Source organism: Pteropus alecto, unplaced genomic scaffold, assembly GCF_000325575.1.
Source record: "Pteropus alecto unplaced genomic scaffold, ASM32557v1 scaffold226, whole genome shotgun sequence".
NCBI lineage: Eukaryota > Metazoa > Chordata > Mammalia > Chiroptera > Pteropodidae > Pteropus > Pteropus alecto.
This window is the reverse complement of record NW_006440132.1, coordinates 5,765,348-5,781,880: the sequence shown is the minus strand read 5'-3', so window position 1 is coordinate 5,781,880 and position 16,533 is coordinate 5,765,348. Positions and strand designations below refer to the sequence as shown.

The 16,533-nt window shown below is 41.7% G+C and overlaps 1 protein-coding gene across 9 annotated transcripts in view; it reads right to left on the bottom strand.

Annotated features, from left to right (window-relative positions):
• TNC (tenascin C) overlaps positions 1 to 16,533 on the bottom strand; it is an 85,657-nt gene that overhangs the window by 13,731 nt on the left and 55,393 nt on the right. For 5 of the 9 annotated variants that reach the window (XM_025050440.1, XM_006917096.3, XM_015593345.2 and 2 more), the window contains 6 exons: positions 14,539 to 14,835; positions 10,947 to 11,219; positions 9,105 to 9,377; positions 4,148 to 4,270; positions 2,885 to 3,028; positions 661 to 780 (listed from right to left, as the gene is read on the bottom strand). In XM_025050440.1, coding sequence (XP_024906208.1) covers positions 661 to 780; positions 2,885 to 3,028; positions 4,148 to 4,270; positions 9,105 to 9,377; positions 10,947 to 11,219; positions 14,539 to 14,835 — 1,230 coding nt within the window. The remainder of the gene's footprint in view (positions 1 to 660; positions 781 to 2,884; positions 3,029 to 4,147; positions 4,271 to 9,104; positions 9,378 to 10,946; positions 11,220 to 14,538; positions 14,836 to 16,533) is intronic. The other 4 variants (XM_015593346.2, XM_015593347.2, XM_006917095.3 and 1 more) reach the window with 2 other exon arrangements.

Sequence of the window (16,533 nt, the reverse complement as noted above, 5' to 3'; positions counted from 1 at the left end):
TATTTAATGTTGACATTCTGGTGGCTGGGGTTTGCTGGTGCCCCAAACAAATGTTGAATCTGCCAAATGAGTAAATTAGAGAAGATGGTTGCAAAGACAAGGATTAATCATTTCTGATTTCTCAGTCAAATTTGCTACAACTGGCTTCCTCTGTGACCTCTGAGAAGCCCAGGCTCCCCAGAGCCACCGGATATAGCCTGTTTAAGATTCTCGGTTCTGGACTTTTTCTTTGTAAGAGGTGAGAGCTGCTTCTGAGATAGGGCGGCTCATGCTGATGGGAGGAGAGGCTAGCAGGAGAGGAGAAAGGGGCTGGGGACGTTCCCTTCATTTTTTTTTTTTTAATGGCTGACTGGACTCCCTTGACATAACCACAATGTTGATTCTCTTTCACTTGACAACAGCAGAGAAATATGGACAGGGCCTTCTTGCAACCCCTTGATCAGGCCCCTCTACACCCACCCACCCAGCCCCAGCCCCAGCCCCAGCCCATGGGTTGTTCTAAAGTGGCAATCAAGAGCCATAAGAATACTGCTAATCTTTCCAGCCGACCCATGCATTTCTGTCATCCTGTACCATGTGACATGGAGAAGGGAGAGCAAGGAGAGCTTACGGCAGGACAGACATTCCTCAGAGTGGGGAGGGTCTGGCACGTGACCTTACCTCTTTTCCCTGTGTAGGAGATGACATAACTGTCCACGGGGGCGATGGCTGGCTGCCATATGGCCAAGGCTTCTGAGTCAGTGATGTTGGCTGTCACCAGGCCAGACGGGCTGTCCAGAGCTGCAAAGAAAGGTAATGTGTTGGAGAGATAGGCAGTCATGGGGTAGGACATTGGGCCACAGCTGCTCGGCTGTCTACACTGCTTCTGGATTCCTGGTCTGGGATACAATGTCAACTGAAGGAAGGTTTAGAGTCCTGACCTTGGAGCCAGGATGATCTGGGTTTGAGTCATGACTCCTTTCCTTGTCAGCTGGGTTACCTTGGGTTTCTATTTCTCCATTTGTAAAATGGGCACAATAATTCCTTCCAACTTTATTCTTAGTGTTATTTTGATTTTCACATGATATTATAGGTAGAAAGGTGATGTATAAAATGGAAAGGGCTGAACACATGACAAGGATTCCATCATAGTTCATATCACTATGAACTGTTAAAAAAATAGAGGAAAGGACAGAGCGGACGCTGCCCAAGACTTTCCTGAGCTTCGAGTGAGAGCTCTGCTTAGGTGGCTTCTGGACAACACGGACCCAGGCTCCAGAGGCCAGTGGTCCAGGTTTTACCTTGGCTTCTCTGTCTAGGGTTGGTGTGCCCTGTGTCATTTCTCTTTTCCAAACCTCACTTTCTTCAGCTGTGAAAGGGTGGCTGCTGTAAGGATGAACTAGACAGTGTGTGTCAAATGTGCCGGGGACAGTGCTCAATAATTGCAGTTGTTATTAATGTGACTATTAAAGAAAGGATGGGTATTCACAGAGTCCTGGCCCACTTAACTGACCACTGTTATTATCCAATAATCTTTTCTTAAAAAAACAACCTAAATATAGCTATTTTCCTCTTGTGTCCGCATTTACTACTCAGCTCTTCCGGGATGACAGCCCTGGGAGGGTGAAGGGCAGCTGTCATCAGCTCGTTTCATAGATGAGGTGCTTGAGCCCCAAGAGATGAAATGACGGGCCTAACAGTCAGGAGGTGGCAGAGCAATTTTGGGAGTCCACATCATCCGCTCTGAGTTCATCCCTGCTTCGTCAGGCCTGTACAGACTCTCCTTTAACTGATGAGAACAATGTGGCCTTGGGAGGAAGCCCACCCTGCCTTTGCCATCTGTTGCTGTGGAGAATCCATGAATGAAAGATTTCTAAGGGGGAAATAGAAGCCTGTGTGGCAGGGCGGACAAGACTCTGGGTTCAGATGGGGCCTTTTAATTACATATTATCAACTCTTTTGAACCATTAGGATATTTTTAAAATTTCCTATGAGGCCCATTCTTTGGATCCTTGAATAGATTAGGCTGGATAATTGCTCATATATCAAAGGATAAATTGTTTAGCGACATGGCTGCCTGAAGAGAAATTTTCCACTTCATCCTCCTTCAATGCAATTCATTATTTCTTCCTCCTTACAGTGTGCTGTCCAAATCAGGTTATAATAGGAAAATAACCCTTTATTTTAGAAGAACAGAGTCTGGAGTGAGACTGACCTCAGTTCAGATTTGCTTCCAGCATTTATTAGTTATGGGACCTTGGCCAAGATGCTTAATTTTCCTAGGTCTCAGTTATTTCTTCTGTAAAATGGGATAACAGCCATTTTAATGGTTTGAATATAAAGGGTTTAATAACAGTGCCTGACATACAGTAGCTGCTCAGTTGAGAGTAGTTACTTTGTAGCTGTCACCATTACGTGTCTGTGTGAAACACTCGATTGAAAAGACACTCGTGATGCTCCTGGCACCAGGTGGAGAAGGGGAGGAGGTGAGGTAACCTGTATAGTCAGTCATTCACCTTTTACAGATGCTTTACATATAGGGTTTCATGTGATCCTACAGCAAAGGAAGCAGAATTGTACCCATTTCACGGAGAAGGAAACTAGACCCTAGAGAGATGAACTAACCACTCATGTACCTAAAACTGGTAGGCTTGAGATTTCGACCCAGGTCGTTGTGACTCTCAAACCTGCGCTCTTTCTTCCACATGACCCCAGAACATGGAGGCCAAGAGAGGTTAAGGATGAAGTCAATGTTCCTGAGCCCATGAGAGACTGAGAACAGGCCAGAAATGAGGCCTCTGATGCTCCAAATCCAGTGCACCTCCCACTACGATTTCCTAAATAGAAATATTTTTCCAGCTGCTGAGTCATGAACAATATAAATAGTTGAAGGTGAGCACGACACCTGTGGTGAACGTTCCTGAGACGGGTTCACTCTCCTCGAAGCCCTTCATGGCGATGATGCTGACAAGGTACTCGGCTCCGGGTAAGAGTGTCATCAGCTTGGTTTGAGTCTTGGTTCCATCCACGGTGACCACTGAGGGTGTACCTAGAATACAGCAAAAGTAACATTGGGAATGGCGAATGTCACTGAAACATACTCACTCTTACCCCAGGAATGGGTTATCCGATTTGGAAATGTCACAGCACCTTTGACTATTTTTCTTGACTTTTTCTCATTTGCTCCTACCCTCTGGCATAAGATAATAGGTCTTACTTTTCGTATGATTTTTTTTTCCATCCGGGCAGATGCCAAAAATCAAGCCAGGAGAGGAAAAAAACATGAAGTCACGATGTGCTAAAAATGTCAAATTTCCATTCAGTAGAGAGCTAGCATGTTGTGCAAATTTTATTTACGTTTCTCACAAGGAATATGGGAAGCCTACCATATAATGTATATTTGTTATAGTTAACACATTGTCTTAGCTTAGGAATATATAGATTCCATTACTAGCAGAGATGCTTCTCTTTAAGAAAAGAAGATGGTAATAGTAAAAAAACTTTGTACTTATATTTATTAGAAAGTCCAAAATTTGTATTTCTTAGAATTTCAGGGCTGGTGAGGAGTTTGCACATCAGCTGGTCAAACTCCCCATAGAGATGCTATAGCATTACTCTGAAGAGGTTATTAACCATTCTCTCTTGTACCGACTTCCACTTTGCAGAGAGCTCGCTGCCTGCACGAATGTTTTTAGACAGATTAGATTGTGATTCCTCCGTGGTCTCTAATACAGCCCATGTGCTCTAAACTAGAACCCCAGATTCTATTCAGTCACAGCTTCCATCCCTTAGTGAGACAGACAGATTTTGGGATCCAAGGCCATAACCTTACATTTATCCAGGTCAAAACCAGCTTTTCAGATGAGTGTGCCAAAAGAAACAAGGCCAATGTATTTAGTGTCTTCTGTCATTGTGTAAAAACAATACTGGGAATTTATTTCTCATAGACGTTTAGAATTTCGGGGCTAGAAAGGGTCTTCTTAAAATGATCCTCATGAGGTAGTTTCTTCCAAAAATATCATAGCATTTTATAAATGAGGTTTATCCAGATGGTCTCAAATTAAGGATGGCCATGACATTTGGCAGGATGAGAATTATCGGGTTGTCTTCACTAGTCCATCCAAACCCTCCAGACTCCTCCTCCCCCGCCTCCCTCCAAGCCCCCTACCTCCTGCGATGGGCACATAGGTAATCCGGAAGCTTTCCACCTGGACAGTGGGGGCCATCCAGCTGACAGTGGCTGAGTTTTCAGTGATGTCTGAGAAAATAATTTCCTTCGGGGAGCCCATGGCTATCAAGGAAAAAAACACGAGAGAAAACCAGAAATAGTTAACTATCTTGCTCGTCAAAGATTCTTCTTGGATTCCTTATCCAGGAATACTTAGCCCCTAGTTTGTGTCTGGGCCAGGCCTTGAAGATGAAGAATGTGGTGATCTGTGGTCAAGTTGTGACTTGCTAGAAACGACCATTCTTTCATTCAGGTACAGGGCTCAGGGCTGCAGGGCTGCCATTTGGTTTCATTCAAGGAGAATGCTAGCACAGCAGCTGGCATCTGACTTAGCGTGGGTGAGTGGCTTCTCAGCTTGGAATGCACCCTCCTTTAATTTTGGACTTTTAGCACTTTTTCCCTCAAATCTTCGCTTTATAGTTCCTTTTATTAAAAGATATCAAGACTTGACAATTGTACAGTTCTTTGAATTTATAAAGATTAACCCTCATTTAGAAAACTCTGAGAAGAAAGTAACGGTTAGCCATTTTACAGAGGAGTAAATGGAGGCTCAGTTCTCCAAAGAACATTCTTGTAGTGTGACCTTTCTGGGTCCCAGGACTGGGCAGTAGAACAGAGCACAACCCCACGATCCTGGAAATAATGTTCACATGGAAACTGATCTCGGCAAACCCATTCCTGGAACTGGATGGATGTCCGGAGCCAGGGAGCAACCTTAGGCCCGTCACCAAAGCAAACAACCCGATGGACATTGGGTCTACCTGTGGGGAAAGCCATGCCTGGGGCTAGTTTCTGCTACATAAATATCTCTTCCCCAAACCCAGTGTCCTCTGGCTTTACTCTGTATGTTTTTTGGCTTAGCTTTCTGCCCTCCTTAGCTGACCATGCTTAACCAGAGAACGCAGGAAACAATTTTCAGGTCTCCAGGGAGCTCGCTTCATCTTTTCCCCTCTCCAACCCACGTTGATCATTAAGTGCTGAAACTCACAGACCACTCTTGGGAGGATTTTTTTTTTTCCCTTTCCATTTCTATCTTTTCTTCTCCTCCTACAGCTTTTTCCTGCAACCTGGTAGCCACCCCTAGACTCCGTGGCTGCCTGGGATTTTACCCTTTTCTGGGAAAACTTTTGAAACCACGAGGGCTCTGGAGCCTGCAAGATCCTGACTGTCCAAATGCCGTAGAGATGCTGGGCAACCTGGGACAGGTCCCTTCACTTCTATGAGGGTCAGTTGCTCCATCTCTCCAGTGGTAAAATGGTGCCTACCTTCAAGAATGTTTTGAGGATTAGATAATGCATATAAAGCTCCTAGCACAGACTCTGGCATGCAGTAAGAATTCAGTAAACATGATCACCCTCTCTTATTTTCTTTCCCATGTGACTCTTTCTGCCATGGGCCACCTTAGATTTTGAAGTAGCCTCTAGGAAAGATCTATATGAGGCCAGCAGAGGAAAAACCCCAGGGAGGTGTGTAAACTCAGGCACTGAGGCTCTCCATGCTGCTAGCTTGGTCCGCTCTAACTGCAAACCTCATTGGTGCAGGTCCTGGCATATTTTAGAAGGTGTATCTTGTGGCCACAGATTCTCTCTCTAGATCCCAGTCTTCTCATCTGCAAAATGGCAATATTATCTGCTCTGTCTTAGAAACCATCTGAATCAGTAGCCTCATCTGTCATGTGCTTGATTAGAGTGGCAGCAGGAAGATAGCCACGTTTAACCTGAAAATATAGCACAGTGGTGGTGGAATTCCAGGGTCAGTGTGTGTGAGATATTTTTGGACAACAGATCTACCTAGGTGTGGAAGACTATTTGTTATTTTAGCATGCCTCCTTCTGCATGAAGAGTCTGCTTCATATAGAAGGGAGGATTGCCAAGCAAGGGTCTCTGTCGACCCATAGACACAGGCCCCAGACACAATGTTATTGCAGTGTGGTGGTGCGCGGTTTTAAGTGCATCTGACCTGGAACCGAGCAGAGGAGTTGAGAGTCTGCCTGGATGAGAAAGGTGGGCAGAGTGGGAGATACCCTCATTGGCCTTGGGGAGTAGAAGTGAGTACAGGCGGTGTATGTCTGGGAGTGGCAATGAGGACAGGTTAAGCAAACTCCAAAAGAGAATGACAAAGTCACTTTACTCTGTTGCTGGATTTTGAACTATTTTCTGTCTATTCCAGAGACCCTCCAGATGGTGCACAGAGGCATGTTGGCATTTAACTCCCCAGAAGCAAAAGAAACTCCTGGCAACTCTGGGCCTCCCAAGGGAGGGTTAGGGCACAAGACTATTGTGAAGAAGTGAGTTAAACTACAGAGGGGAAGAGGAGTCATTGTGAATGCAGGGAATGATAGGCAGAAAGATCAAAAAAGTCATAACCTAAGTGTCCACCAGTAGGGGAATGGTTAAATAAATAAGATATGTGATTACCTCTGAGATCTATTAATAAGCAAGAAACACACACACAGCAACAACGTGTGAAAGAATGAGTATGTTAACCACTGTGCCAAAAAAAGAATTAAAAAAAAGGGACTGTGGATTTATGTCTAATTTTGTCTATTTGTATAGAGTATTTCTGGAATGATACAGAAGAAAGTGGTAATATTGGTTGCCTCTAGATAGAGCAACTGGGTGGAAGGGGCATAGAATAGACTTCACTCTATATCCTTCTTTAACTTTTGAATTTTGAACCAAGTGGCTAATTAAAAATAAAATTTATATTAGATCACATTATATTATGTTACATATTATAAGTCATAATTCATTAATAGCTAATTTTGTTATGGTGAGCAAGGGAAATCTGCTAAATACTCTGCATTCATGATCTTAAATAAATCTCATGGTTGATCTTTGAGGTAAATTCTATCTGCCAGGTGAGAGGACTGAGTTTCAGAGTGGAAAGGAGATTTGCCCAAGGTCACATAGCTCTTAAGAAGTAGGGCCAGGATTAGACTCCGAGGAATCACCTAGAGGCTGCAGCAGGCTTCACCACTAGGCAACACCACCTCTAACCACCCTCTGCCTGGGGCACTCAGGGCTGGCAGCTTGTGCTTGGGTAGTGAGGATGACAACCTCCAGCAGCTTTTATAAGGAAAAAAGAGGAGCAGAACATCACAGAGAAAGTTTACGATGGTGCGAGGGAGAAAACACAGGAGGAGGGATGAAAAAACAATAAGGAGACTTTTTAAAGTTGATGAGGTGAAGGTAGAAATTAGACATCTGCTTGGCTCAAGAGTCACCTCTCCTGTCCTCTCAAAGTACTGGAGCAGGCCCGTGCGCGCACACACACACACACACACACACACACACACACACACACACTCACACACACACACACTCTGTTCTTTGGCTGTGAAATACAAGACCCCAGAGAAAGAAATCAAAGAAAGGGCTTTCCAGAAAAGGAGGGGCTGCTTTCTCTTTTTCTTTTGTTCTTAAAAAAAAAAAAATCATGATTATTCATTCTCCCTTTGGCTTTAGAACTGCAGGGCCTCTAGAAAATAAGACCAATGAAACAAAATCAGTGATCAGAAGTAAACTTTAAAAAAACAGTGTTTATAAACCAAGGTCAAATCAGGCTCTGCCTCTGATCCGAAGTTGTTTTATGGGCAGCCACAGGGTGGGGAGAAACCAAGATCCGCGTTCCGGGGATAGAGTGCCCATGTTAATCAGAAACAGGGCTTTTCCTCTGACTGAAATGCTGCCTGCATCTCCGCATTTCCTCTACGTCTACAAATACAGATTATGATTTCTATAGTGGCTTCTTGGAGCTCACCAGGTTCTGAAACTTGACATAAAATACTCATCCACGGACAAAGAGAAGGTTTCGGCTAGTGTTATGCTCTGCGCCTGTCAGAGAGGCAAGTGTGTATATTTGTCGGTTGTCTGTCATCCAGCCCGCTTACACTGAATAGTATTAAAATAAGCTGGCATTTGTGTTCCACTCCAAATGTGGCTGTGTGACCTTAGGCAGATCCCTTTACCTTCTGGGCCTCAGATTCTTCACATGCAAACAGAAGACGCGGGGCTCCATCATTTCTCAGGGCCCTTTTACCTCTCCCCGTGATTCCGTTTTTTTTTTTTTTCCCTCTGGTTCCTCTTTGAAGCAGTCATCTCTAACTAAGGCTTTCTCCACCTCCCTCAGTTTTGTGAAGAAATTCACCTCAGCTGTTATAGGTCTTTCCTTTTCCTCCTAAAGGGTCATGTTAGTCTTATATTATTATTATAAAGTTCATGTTATTACTATTTTTCTTTATTCTCCTTGAAACAACTCATATGAAAAAGTTTTCATTCACCTCTCTAGTGCCTTTTAGAGTTGCTACAAGTAGCAAATAAAATTAGCGAGTTTCATGAAGAGCAGCCCTTAACCTTGCCAGCTTCCTCTTTTTTCCTTCCTGATCATGCTACTGATTATTTATACATTTTATAAACATTAATTTTTCTAGATAGAGAGGTACTCCTTCTTCATTATCCCTGTATAGTGTAGTTTGAACATTTGATCAAAGAACAAGGAAGCATATCTCTGGATAAAAAATGATAAGATAATAGGTAGAAAGAAGAGTCTCTGGAATGGAAAAAATGTGATAATTATAATAATGATAATGTATTAATAACAACGAATCTATAAATATATCTCATTTACTGAGCCCTTGCTATGCGCCAGTCCTTCTGTTACGGGCTTTCTATGAATTATCTCACTTAATCCTCACAAAGCTATTAAGTAAATGGCATAAAGACTCTTTTTGCATCAAGACTTAGCCAAACTGTCCATGGTCACCCAGTCGACAACCAGAAGAGCCAGGATCTGAATGTGAACCTGTCTGCCATCTAAAGTTCCTGTAATTTCCCAGCTCTGTGAGAAGAACCCCACATATGACTTTTCTCTGTTTCCTCCTGTTTATGTACAGTACCTGTTGTTGCTATAGCACTGACTGGCTGGGATCGCCTTCCACTGCTTATTCCATAGAGTTCAATTTCGTATTCAGTGGCCTCTTTGAGACCTGTTATGTCCCTGGTGCGTTCAGGGGCAAGTAGGGTTATTTCCAGTGGCTCAGACTGCTTTTTGGTATCTCGGATTTTGAGGACAAAACTGTCGAAGACCCCTTCATCAGCTGTCCAGGACAGACGGAAACCGTCTGGGGTGGCATCTGAAACCAGAAGGTTGTCAACTTCTGGCTCAGCTTCTAGAAGGGGAGAAAATGATGGAAGGAGTAAAGAAAACATCATTTATCAGCCTGTGCAATCTTCTCTCCATGGGGGTATCAATATGCAGTGATGCCCGGCTCTTAGAGATAGAAGTGTCCTGAGATATCGAAAATAAAATTATTCAACATGAACGAATCTAGCAGGCATAGGAGAAGGGAAAGATGGAGTTGACACATTTAATACAAACCAAGTGGATGCTTGCATATGTGAGTTTTGTCTAAAAGCAATTCTATAAATCTACATCTGGACTCAGCATGCCCCACCTCCGCATTTTTAAACAAGTTCAAAGCCATTAACTTATTTACATTTGCTGTCTTCCAATGGCTGAGTGCCCATCCTCTGTAAGATCTTTTTCTTTTCTTTTTGAAAAGACAAATAAACCACCATTAACGATCTGTAGAGCTGCCCATGATGATACCACTGATTATATTTTCCTTGATCATGAGCAAAATGGCTTTTAAAATGACATACATGTTATGGTCTTTTGCTTTTTTATTGGAGCTGTTTTACTAAAGAAGGATGCTACTCTTGATTTCTTGCTTTTATTGAACCATTAGATAAGTGTTAAGATGGTAGAACTGAGGCTTGGAACCTCTTGTGCTACATACTTTAGACTCAAGGTGTTATTTTGGATTGCCTGAACTAGACAAAACTCAATGTCAAGATAAATTTACAGCTGAGTTTCCCAAAGTGTACTCACAGCAAACTACCCTCGTTTGATCCTCTTCCTTAAAAGGTATCCATTGTCAAATAAATTTGGGAAATATTGTTTGGGTAATTCCCTCTTGGAGAGACACATGCACATCATGATGTTCTATAAAGCCTTGTGGTCAAGGATTCTGTTAAACTATGGTTAAGTCAGTGTTTCCAAAACTTATTTGAACATGGAACTTCTTCACCATGTAGGACCTTTGAATAGTCTATGGAACTACTAATCTCTAGAAAGACTTTGGGAAACACAGATTTTTGAATGTTAACATTGTTAATGCTCTATTCCTCTAGGAATTAATAGTCTTGAGGAAATTATGGATTTAGTCTGTGTTGAAGAATATCTATGATATTACTGGTTACCAAAATAATAAATTCACAATTGGTTATCCAATGACAAACCCACCTGGTAAGTTTGTCAAGATCACAGTTGAAACTTTGAGATGGCAAATATTGGAACTAAGTTTTTGAAATATACTCATTGGTATATTTCCTTTGAGAAGGCTGAAATGGAGCTGGGGACCAGCCAGGATGAATGCAGGGGAAGACGACGTGGAGTAATCACACAAGAGCTACAGAGAAGACATGATCCAAAGGATTTGGAACACCAAGTGGGAACATTTCGACCTTCTCATTTCCAGAATGGGAGAAGGGGAGTGCTCATTAGAGACATAAGACAAGGAAGAATGTGGGGTGGGGGAAAACATAAAAGAGCAGGCCACATCTATGAATTAAGGAGAGAACATGGACAAGGATGTTAATGCCATGGTGATCTGGTAGATGGATTACACGGTGGGAAACCAGGAAGGGAAGAAAATGGCTCACTGGAATCAAAATACCTGTAACAATCTCAGCCCTCAAGGGCTTGGTTTGGTGCCCTTGGGTGAAGCCAGAGACCATGACCTCATAGCCAATGCCAGTTATGAGGCCTCTAAGCTCCAGCTTCCTCTGGGTTCCTGAAAGTGTGAATTCTTGGGGGTCCAGCAGCTTCCCTGAATCCACCACCGTTACTAGAAAGCTGTCAAAGGCATTCTCCGATGCCATCCAGGAAACTGTGAACCCGTAGGGATTAATGTCGGAAATGGTTAGGTTTTCCAGAAGGGGCAGGGCCTCTGAAAGAAGGGAGGAGCGAAAATAACTCAGGTTAGCAGCACTGACTCTGCTGGGATAGCACAAGTCTCCACAAACACTGATAGTTACCCCATCCATCATTAAATGTGTTATATGCTCAGAAAATGAATATTAGTAAGAGTTTATTGGGTGCTAAATGATATCTTGTGTAAATCTCATAACAAGTCTATGAGAGGGATAATTTTCCCATTATACGGGGTAAGATAATTGAGCTTTAAAGAGATTGACTTGGCCAAAGTCACATAGCTAGTATGTGATAGAGCAAGGTATTTAAGCTGGGTCTGACTCCAAAGACCATGAACTTCTTATAAAACTGGATATTTTATATTGGGTTTGGACCCTTTCTCTACTTCTCACTGTCTTCTGGTCTTGAAGCAAATCACTCTCCATCCCCCCAAATATACTTCCTTTTTGTTATACCTCATGTTTCTATTCTATTTCTAGTTCAAATTTTGAATCAAGTCTATGAGGCCCATTAGTGACACACATGCTTACAAATTGAGATAAAAGGAGAAAGTAAGATTTTTCATGTGTCAAAATTAACCAATTATGGTTACAGTAAAGAATACTGAGATTAGCTAATTATTATGGTCCAGTAAAGAATACTGAGATTAGCTACTTATTTTGATGTATATTTTCCTGGATAAAGTTAGAAGTTAAGGACATGTCTGGATCTTCAGTAAGTTCTGTCATCGTCCTTTGTTCATTCACTCACCAAACATATGTATTTCAGGCACTCTTGCTTCTTAGGTGTCGAGGGGTCTTTTCACACATTGGGATTCCCAAAAGGAGTCAGTTTATATCAGCTGAATTTCTGTCAATAATTCCCAATGGGGTCTTTTCACACATTGGGATTCCCAAAAGGAGTAAGTCAGTTTATTTCAGCTGAATTTCTGTCAATAATTCCCAACTGACAGGGTTTCAAATCCATTATCCTACTTAATCCCCAAAGTGACACTGTAAGGTAGATTTTGCTACTCATCAACCTCCCCTATCACATCTAAAGAAACAGAGAAGTCAATGACTTGTCCAAAATCACATATCTAGTAGGAGGCTAAACTAAGATCCAACCAGGTTGTCTGACTCCAAGTTCAATGTTCTTTCTACACCCTCAGCCAACATCTAATTAGTCAACCCTATCAGTGCTGGCAAGTCATGAGGCATAAGCAGGATTAGTGGAAAAGCTCCAATGCCTCCCCGCTACAAAAACAAAACACAGTAATGGTGAATGTGTTCATTTTTTATCGGAGGGGGCAGGGGAATGAAGATTCCATAGCTAGAGCTGCTTTAGTTACATCTAGTTTATAGCCTTTTTCCCCATTGTAGCTAAACGAAAAATTTCAAAGAGATAAATGATCTTACACTAATGCCCACAGTCTCATCCGTGGGATACAAAGAAAAATGTTTAAAAAAGAAGAGTCTGGTGACTGAATGAACAAGTAAGTTACTGCCTTCATCCCCTAAGCAGAGATTTAAATTTTGCTATGGCTTGGACTTCCTGTACTTATTTTGAAACACTTGGCATTTATTTTGAGGCATTTTTTTTTTTTAAACCATGTAATAATCTCCCCTCAAATCATAACTCTATCAAAGGCAAAGCTGAAATCACATCTATTGTGCAAACAGGCTTCCTTGTCTGCAAGACAAGGGTCTCAAATTCTATTGCTGAGTTTTGTTTAGATAAGTGGCGCCTTGCTTTGATAGGCGCTTTGCACCTCCATGCCATCAAAGTAGTATATTCTAATGAAAAGGAGGGCATTCAGGCTAATTAGTTAATCAAGGGTTTCTTATTTATAGTTTCTCGTGTTCAGTTTCTTTCCCCCTCTTTTTAAAATACGCTTCTTTTAAAATGCAGCCTTTTCACTTCAAGGATTAGTTGAGACAATGCTGTAACTGGATCTAGGGTTCCTAAGGCCAGCTCTCCTGGCTTCCTTTCCTTCTCTCTGTTCTGTGGGAGGTCGTGCAAGAGGCTACAAGTAAGGGCCTGATGAGATCTGCACCTGGTCATTCCTTTCCTCCTGGGCAGTGAGATTCTCATATCATGGCTACCCTTGTCTGCCCAAGCCCTGCTAAGAAATTAATTACCATAGCCTGCATTTGAAGACTGTCTAAATGATTGGATTCACATTAGATCACTGGACAGAAAATATAACCACGTTTTGATCTCATATTAAAACATGTCCAGGATTCTCTTAAAAACCATAGGAAAGTCATGATCGCATTGGTCTACTGTTCCTGTCTAGCTTGTTGCTTATTTTTAAGAATGCCACTTTCTTCATAGTATTGTGAGACAGCGGAAAGGAGCCAGCATCTGTAAAACACCTACTGGATGCCAGGCAGTTTAAATTCATCGCATCCATTTTAACACCCTGTGACAAAGCTGTGGCTACCTTTTCTTCATACATAAGGAAATTGGGGTTCAGAGAAGTTAAGAATCAGACAAGGTTATATAACTGAAAAGATGTGGAAGAGGATTAGGAATCACTTGGGCCTGATCTCAAAATCCTTACTCTTCTGGGACACCATACTGACTCCAATTAAATGTTTAATTGAACATATTAGCAGAACTTACTTACAGAAATTTAGACCCTAGGAGAGGCCTGGTTTAATGTGAAAATCATATGACAAAGTTGGTCTCCTGAAAATTCTCATTAGTGGAAGGGAATAGAATTCTAAATATTTTCTGAGATTTTTCAGACTTGAGATTTGGTAAATCCACATCATTTGCTACCTTTGCCATTGATTTAGAATAATCTCAGGGAAGAAAATAGAAAACTAATTTTTTAAATGTAATTCAAAAAGAAGTTAGAAGTCAAGTAATGAATGGGTGAGGTTTAATTAAACAAGATTTATCTGCAATCCTAGCTTGAGCTTTCATTAATCTGTTATAAAGACAATTTTAAAGAAGTATTTTTTAGAAGAAAAAAGTAAATTATTATATCTCTGGGGCAGGTAGTATATGGACTTACCCAGTATGATTTATGGATAAAATCCATGCCCTAGGCCATTATTAAATTAGAACTCACTCTTTAGCCAGAATCTCCAAACTGTGGATCAGACAACCTATAAAACTGGGCATGGAAATCCTCAGAAGCTTTATACAACTGTTGAATATATTACTTCCAGTTCCTAAGAGTGGCTGTCCCTCTTTGCAATAGTATCTGCTCTCCCCTTACTTAATTACATATGGAGCAAAGATTGTGTTTGAGGTTCAATTTCCCTTGACAGTGTCTATCACCTTTACCTCCTTTTCCCATTGCAGAATTCTAAACAGACAAGTGAGAACCTTTGAATGAGTACCTGTCATGACAAAGGCAGTGAGGGGTCTGGTGGGGTCCCCAGCCCAGGTGGTCCCTGTTACACTAATGTCATAGCCAGTGTTCTCCACCAAGCCGGTGACGTAAGCATGCTGTGCATCTCCTGAGACTGTGACTTGTTGGGGCTCATGCAGGAAATGAGAATCGCTAATATTGATAACAATCTTTGCAAAAGGCCCAGCTCGAGTGGTCCATGACACGTTGAAGCTGTCAGAAGTAATATTGCTAAGGATTAGCGTGCCCAGCTGTGGCTCTGGCTCTGAAGGGGAAGAGACATGGGCTGGGAGAAAGAGAGAGATGTGATTAGAGGAAGCAGTGGATTTCTCCAGAACGTAGCCATAGAACCTGAAAGTATCAATCCCTCCAAATATTTGCAGAAAGGTAATATATTAGGCTGCATTTCTTTATCTGCAGGTATGGATTTGTGTCTTTTTAAGTGTAAACATGACCATTTGCTAGTCATGTGTGAAGAAAAGTAAACAGAAGCCATGAGAGCAGTAAGTAGAATTAACATAAAGGAGATTTAGGCTACATTTTCGAAGGTTTGTAATGTGGTACCAGCTCTGTAAGATGTTCCAAGAAAAGACAGCTTCATGGTAAAGCGTGCATTGTATCTCACTCTAGAGGTTCACAAAGCATGCTAGCATTTTAAAGGCTCTGAAATACTGGCGTTGTAAAGAAACCTACTTAATTGTGTTTAGCCCAGCATTTCATAAACTTACTGATCAGTGGATAACCTTTACGAGGAATATTCTTTGAACATCTCAAGGAGCTGGTGTTCCACTGAGCATGGCTTAGAAAATGCTACTTTGAAGTTTCCTTATTTAGTTTTCTTTATATCTATTTGGATTGCACAAATTAAAGGCTAATATTCATACAAGAGAAATTCTCCATTGTATTTGGAAACCCAAATATGTACACCCATAGGAAAACCTACATTCTCACCGCGAATACTGTAAAGGTAAAAATGGCTTTCATTAAAAAATTCCTAGTGTGTGCAAACATTAAAGAAAAACGTGAAGTTAGGAGTGGTATTTTCTGATTAGGAAATTCACTTACGGATAATTTGGAACGATGCGTAGTTCCACTGAAGTTAAGTTTCCTTTGTCCCTTAAAGTCTAGACAATCAGTGATGACAACAACTCATTTCAAATGTAGGAAGCCAGTACTGCTACTTTCAGCTGGGATGTATGTGGTCTGGCCTCATAAATGTGTATTTATAAGGCAATACTAACATTAAAGCAAGTTTATGCAGAATGTATTTAGAGAGACACAACAGTCCTGGAGGGCTGAGATACTAGGATCAGGTTTTAGGATTGAGAGGAAGCAGACTAATTCTCCTTGGGAGAATTAGTTTTCGGACTTGTTTTGCTGCAGTTCCAGTATTTGCAGAAAGGAATGGACTCACTTGGATAAACTTTAACGGGACAATTGCACAGCATAACTCACGGCAATAAAGTCCCTGTGGACAAAACGATCTGGCTCAGAAGCAGAATATAGTCATAAGAAAATGGCTTGAGATTTCCTACTTAGTCAGTTTGAGAGGCCAATGATGGTATAATTTTTAGCCACAGCACTGGCAAATCACCTTAACCTCACAGGAGGTAAAATCCTCCAAATGAGACTCTGGTTGCCCTATATATTGCTATGGAAGCAATCTCCCAAATTAAGGATGCATGTTAGGACTTGTCTCATGCTGCCAGACCTGGCTTCTCAAGGTCAGGTTTACTGCCAGCTGTCTCCCAAAGGGTGCAACCAAGCTAAAAAGTGAGATGCAAGAAAAAACTCAGAAAGAGAATGGTAGTTAGTGTTCCATGCACGCTAGGGACATTTTTCTCTTACTACTTCTAAGCCTTTGAAACAATTCCTTGACATGCATGTTGCCTGCTTCCAGTAAAGATGGACATTTTCAAAAATTTAAGGCTCTGAATATTCACCACATGCACCAAGATTTGAATGAGATGATGGATGAGAGGAA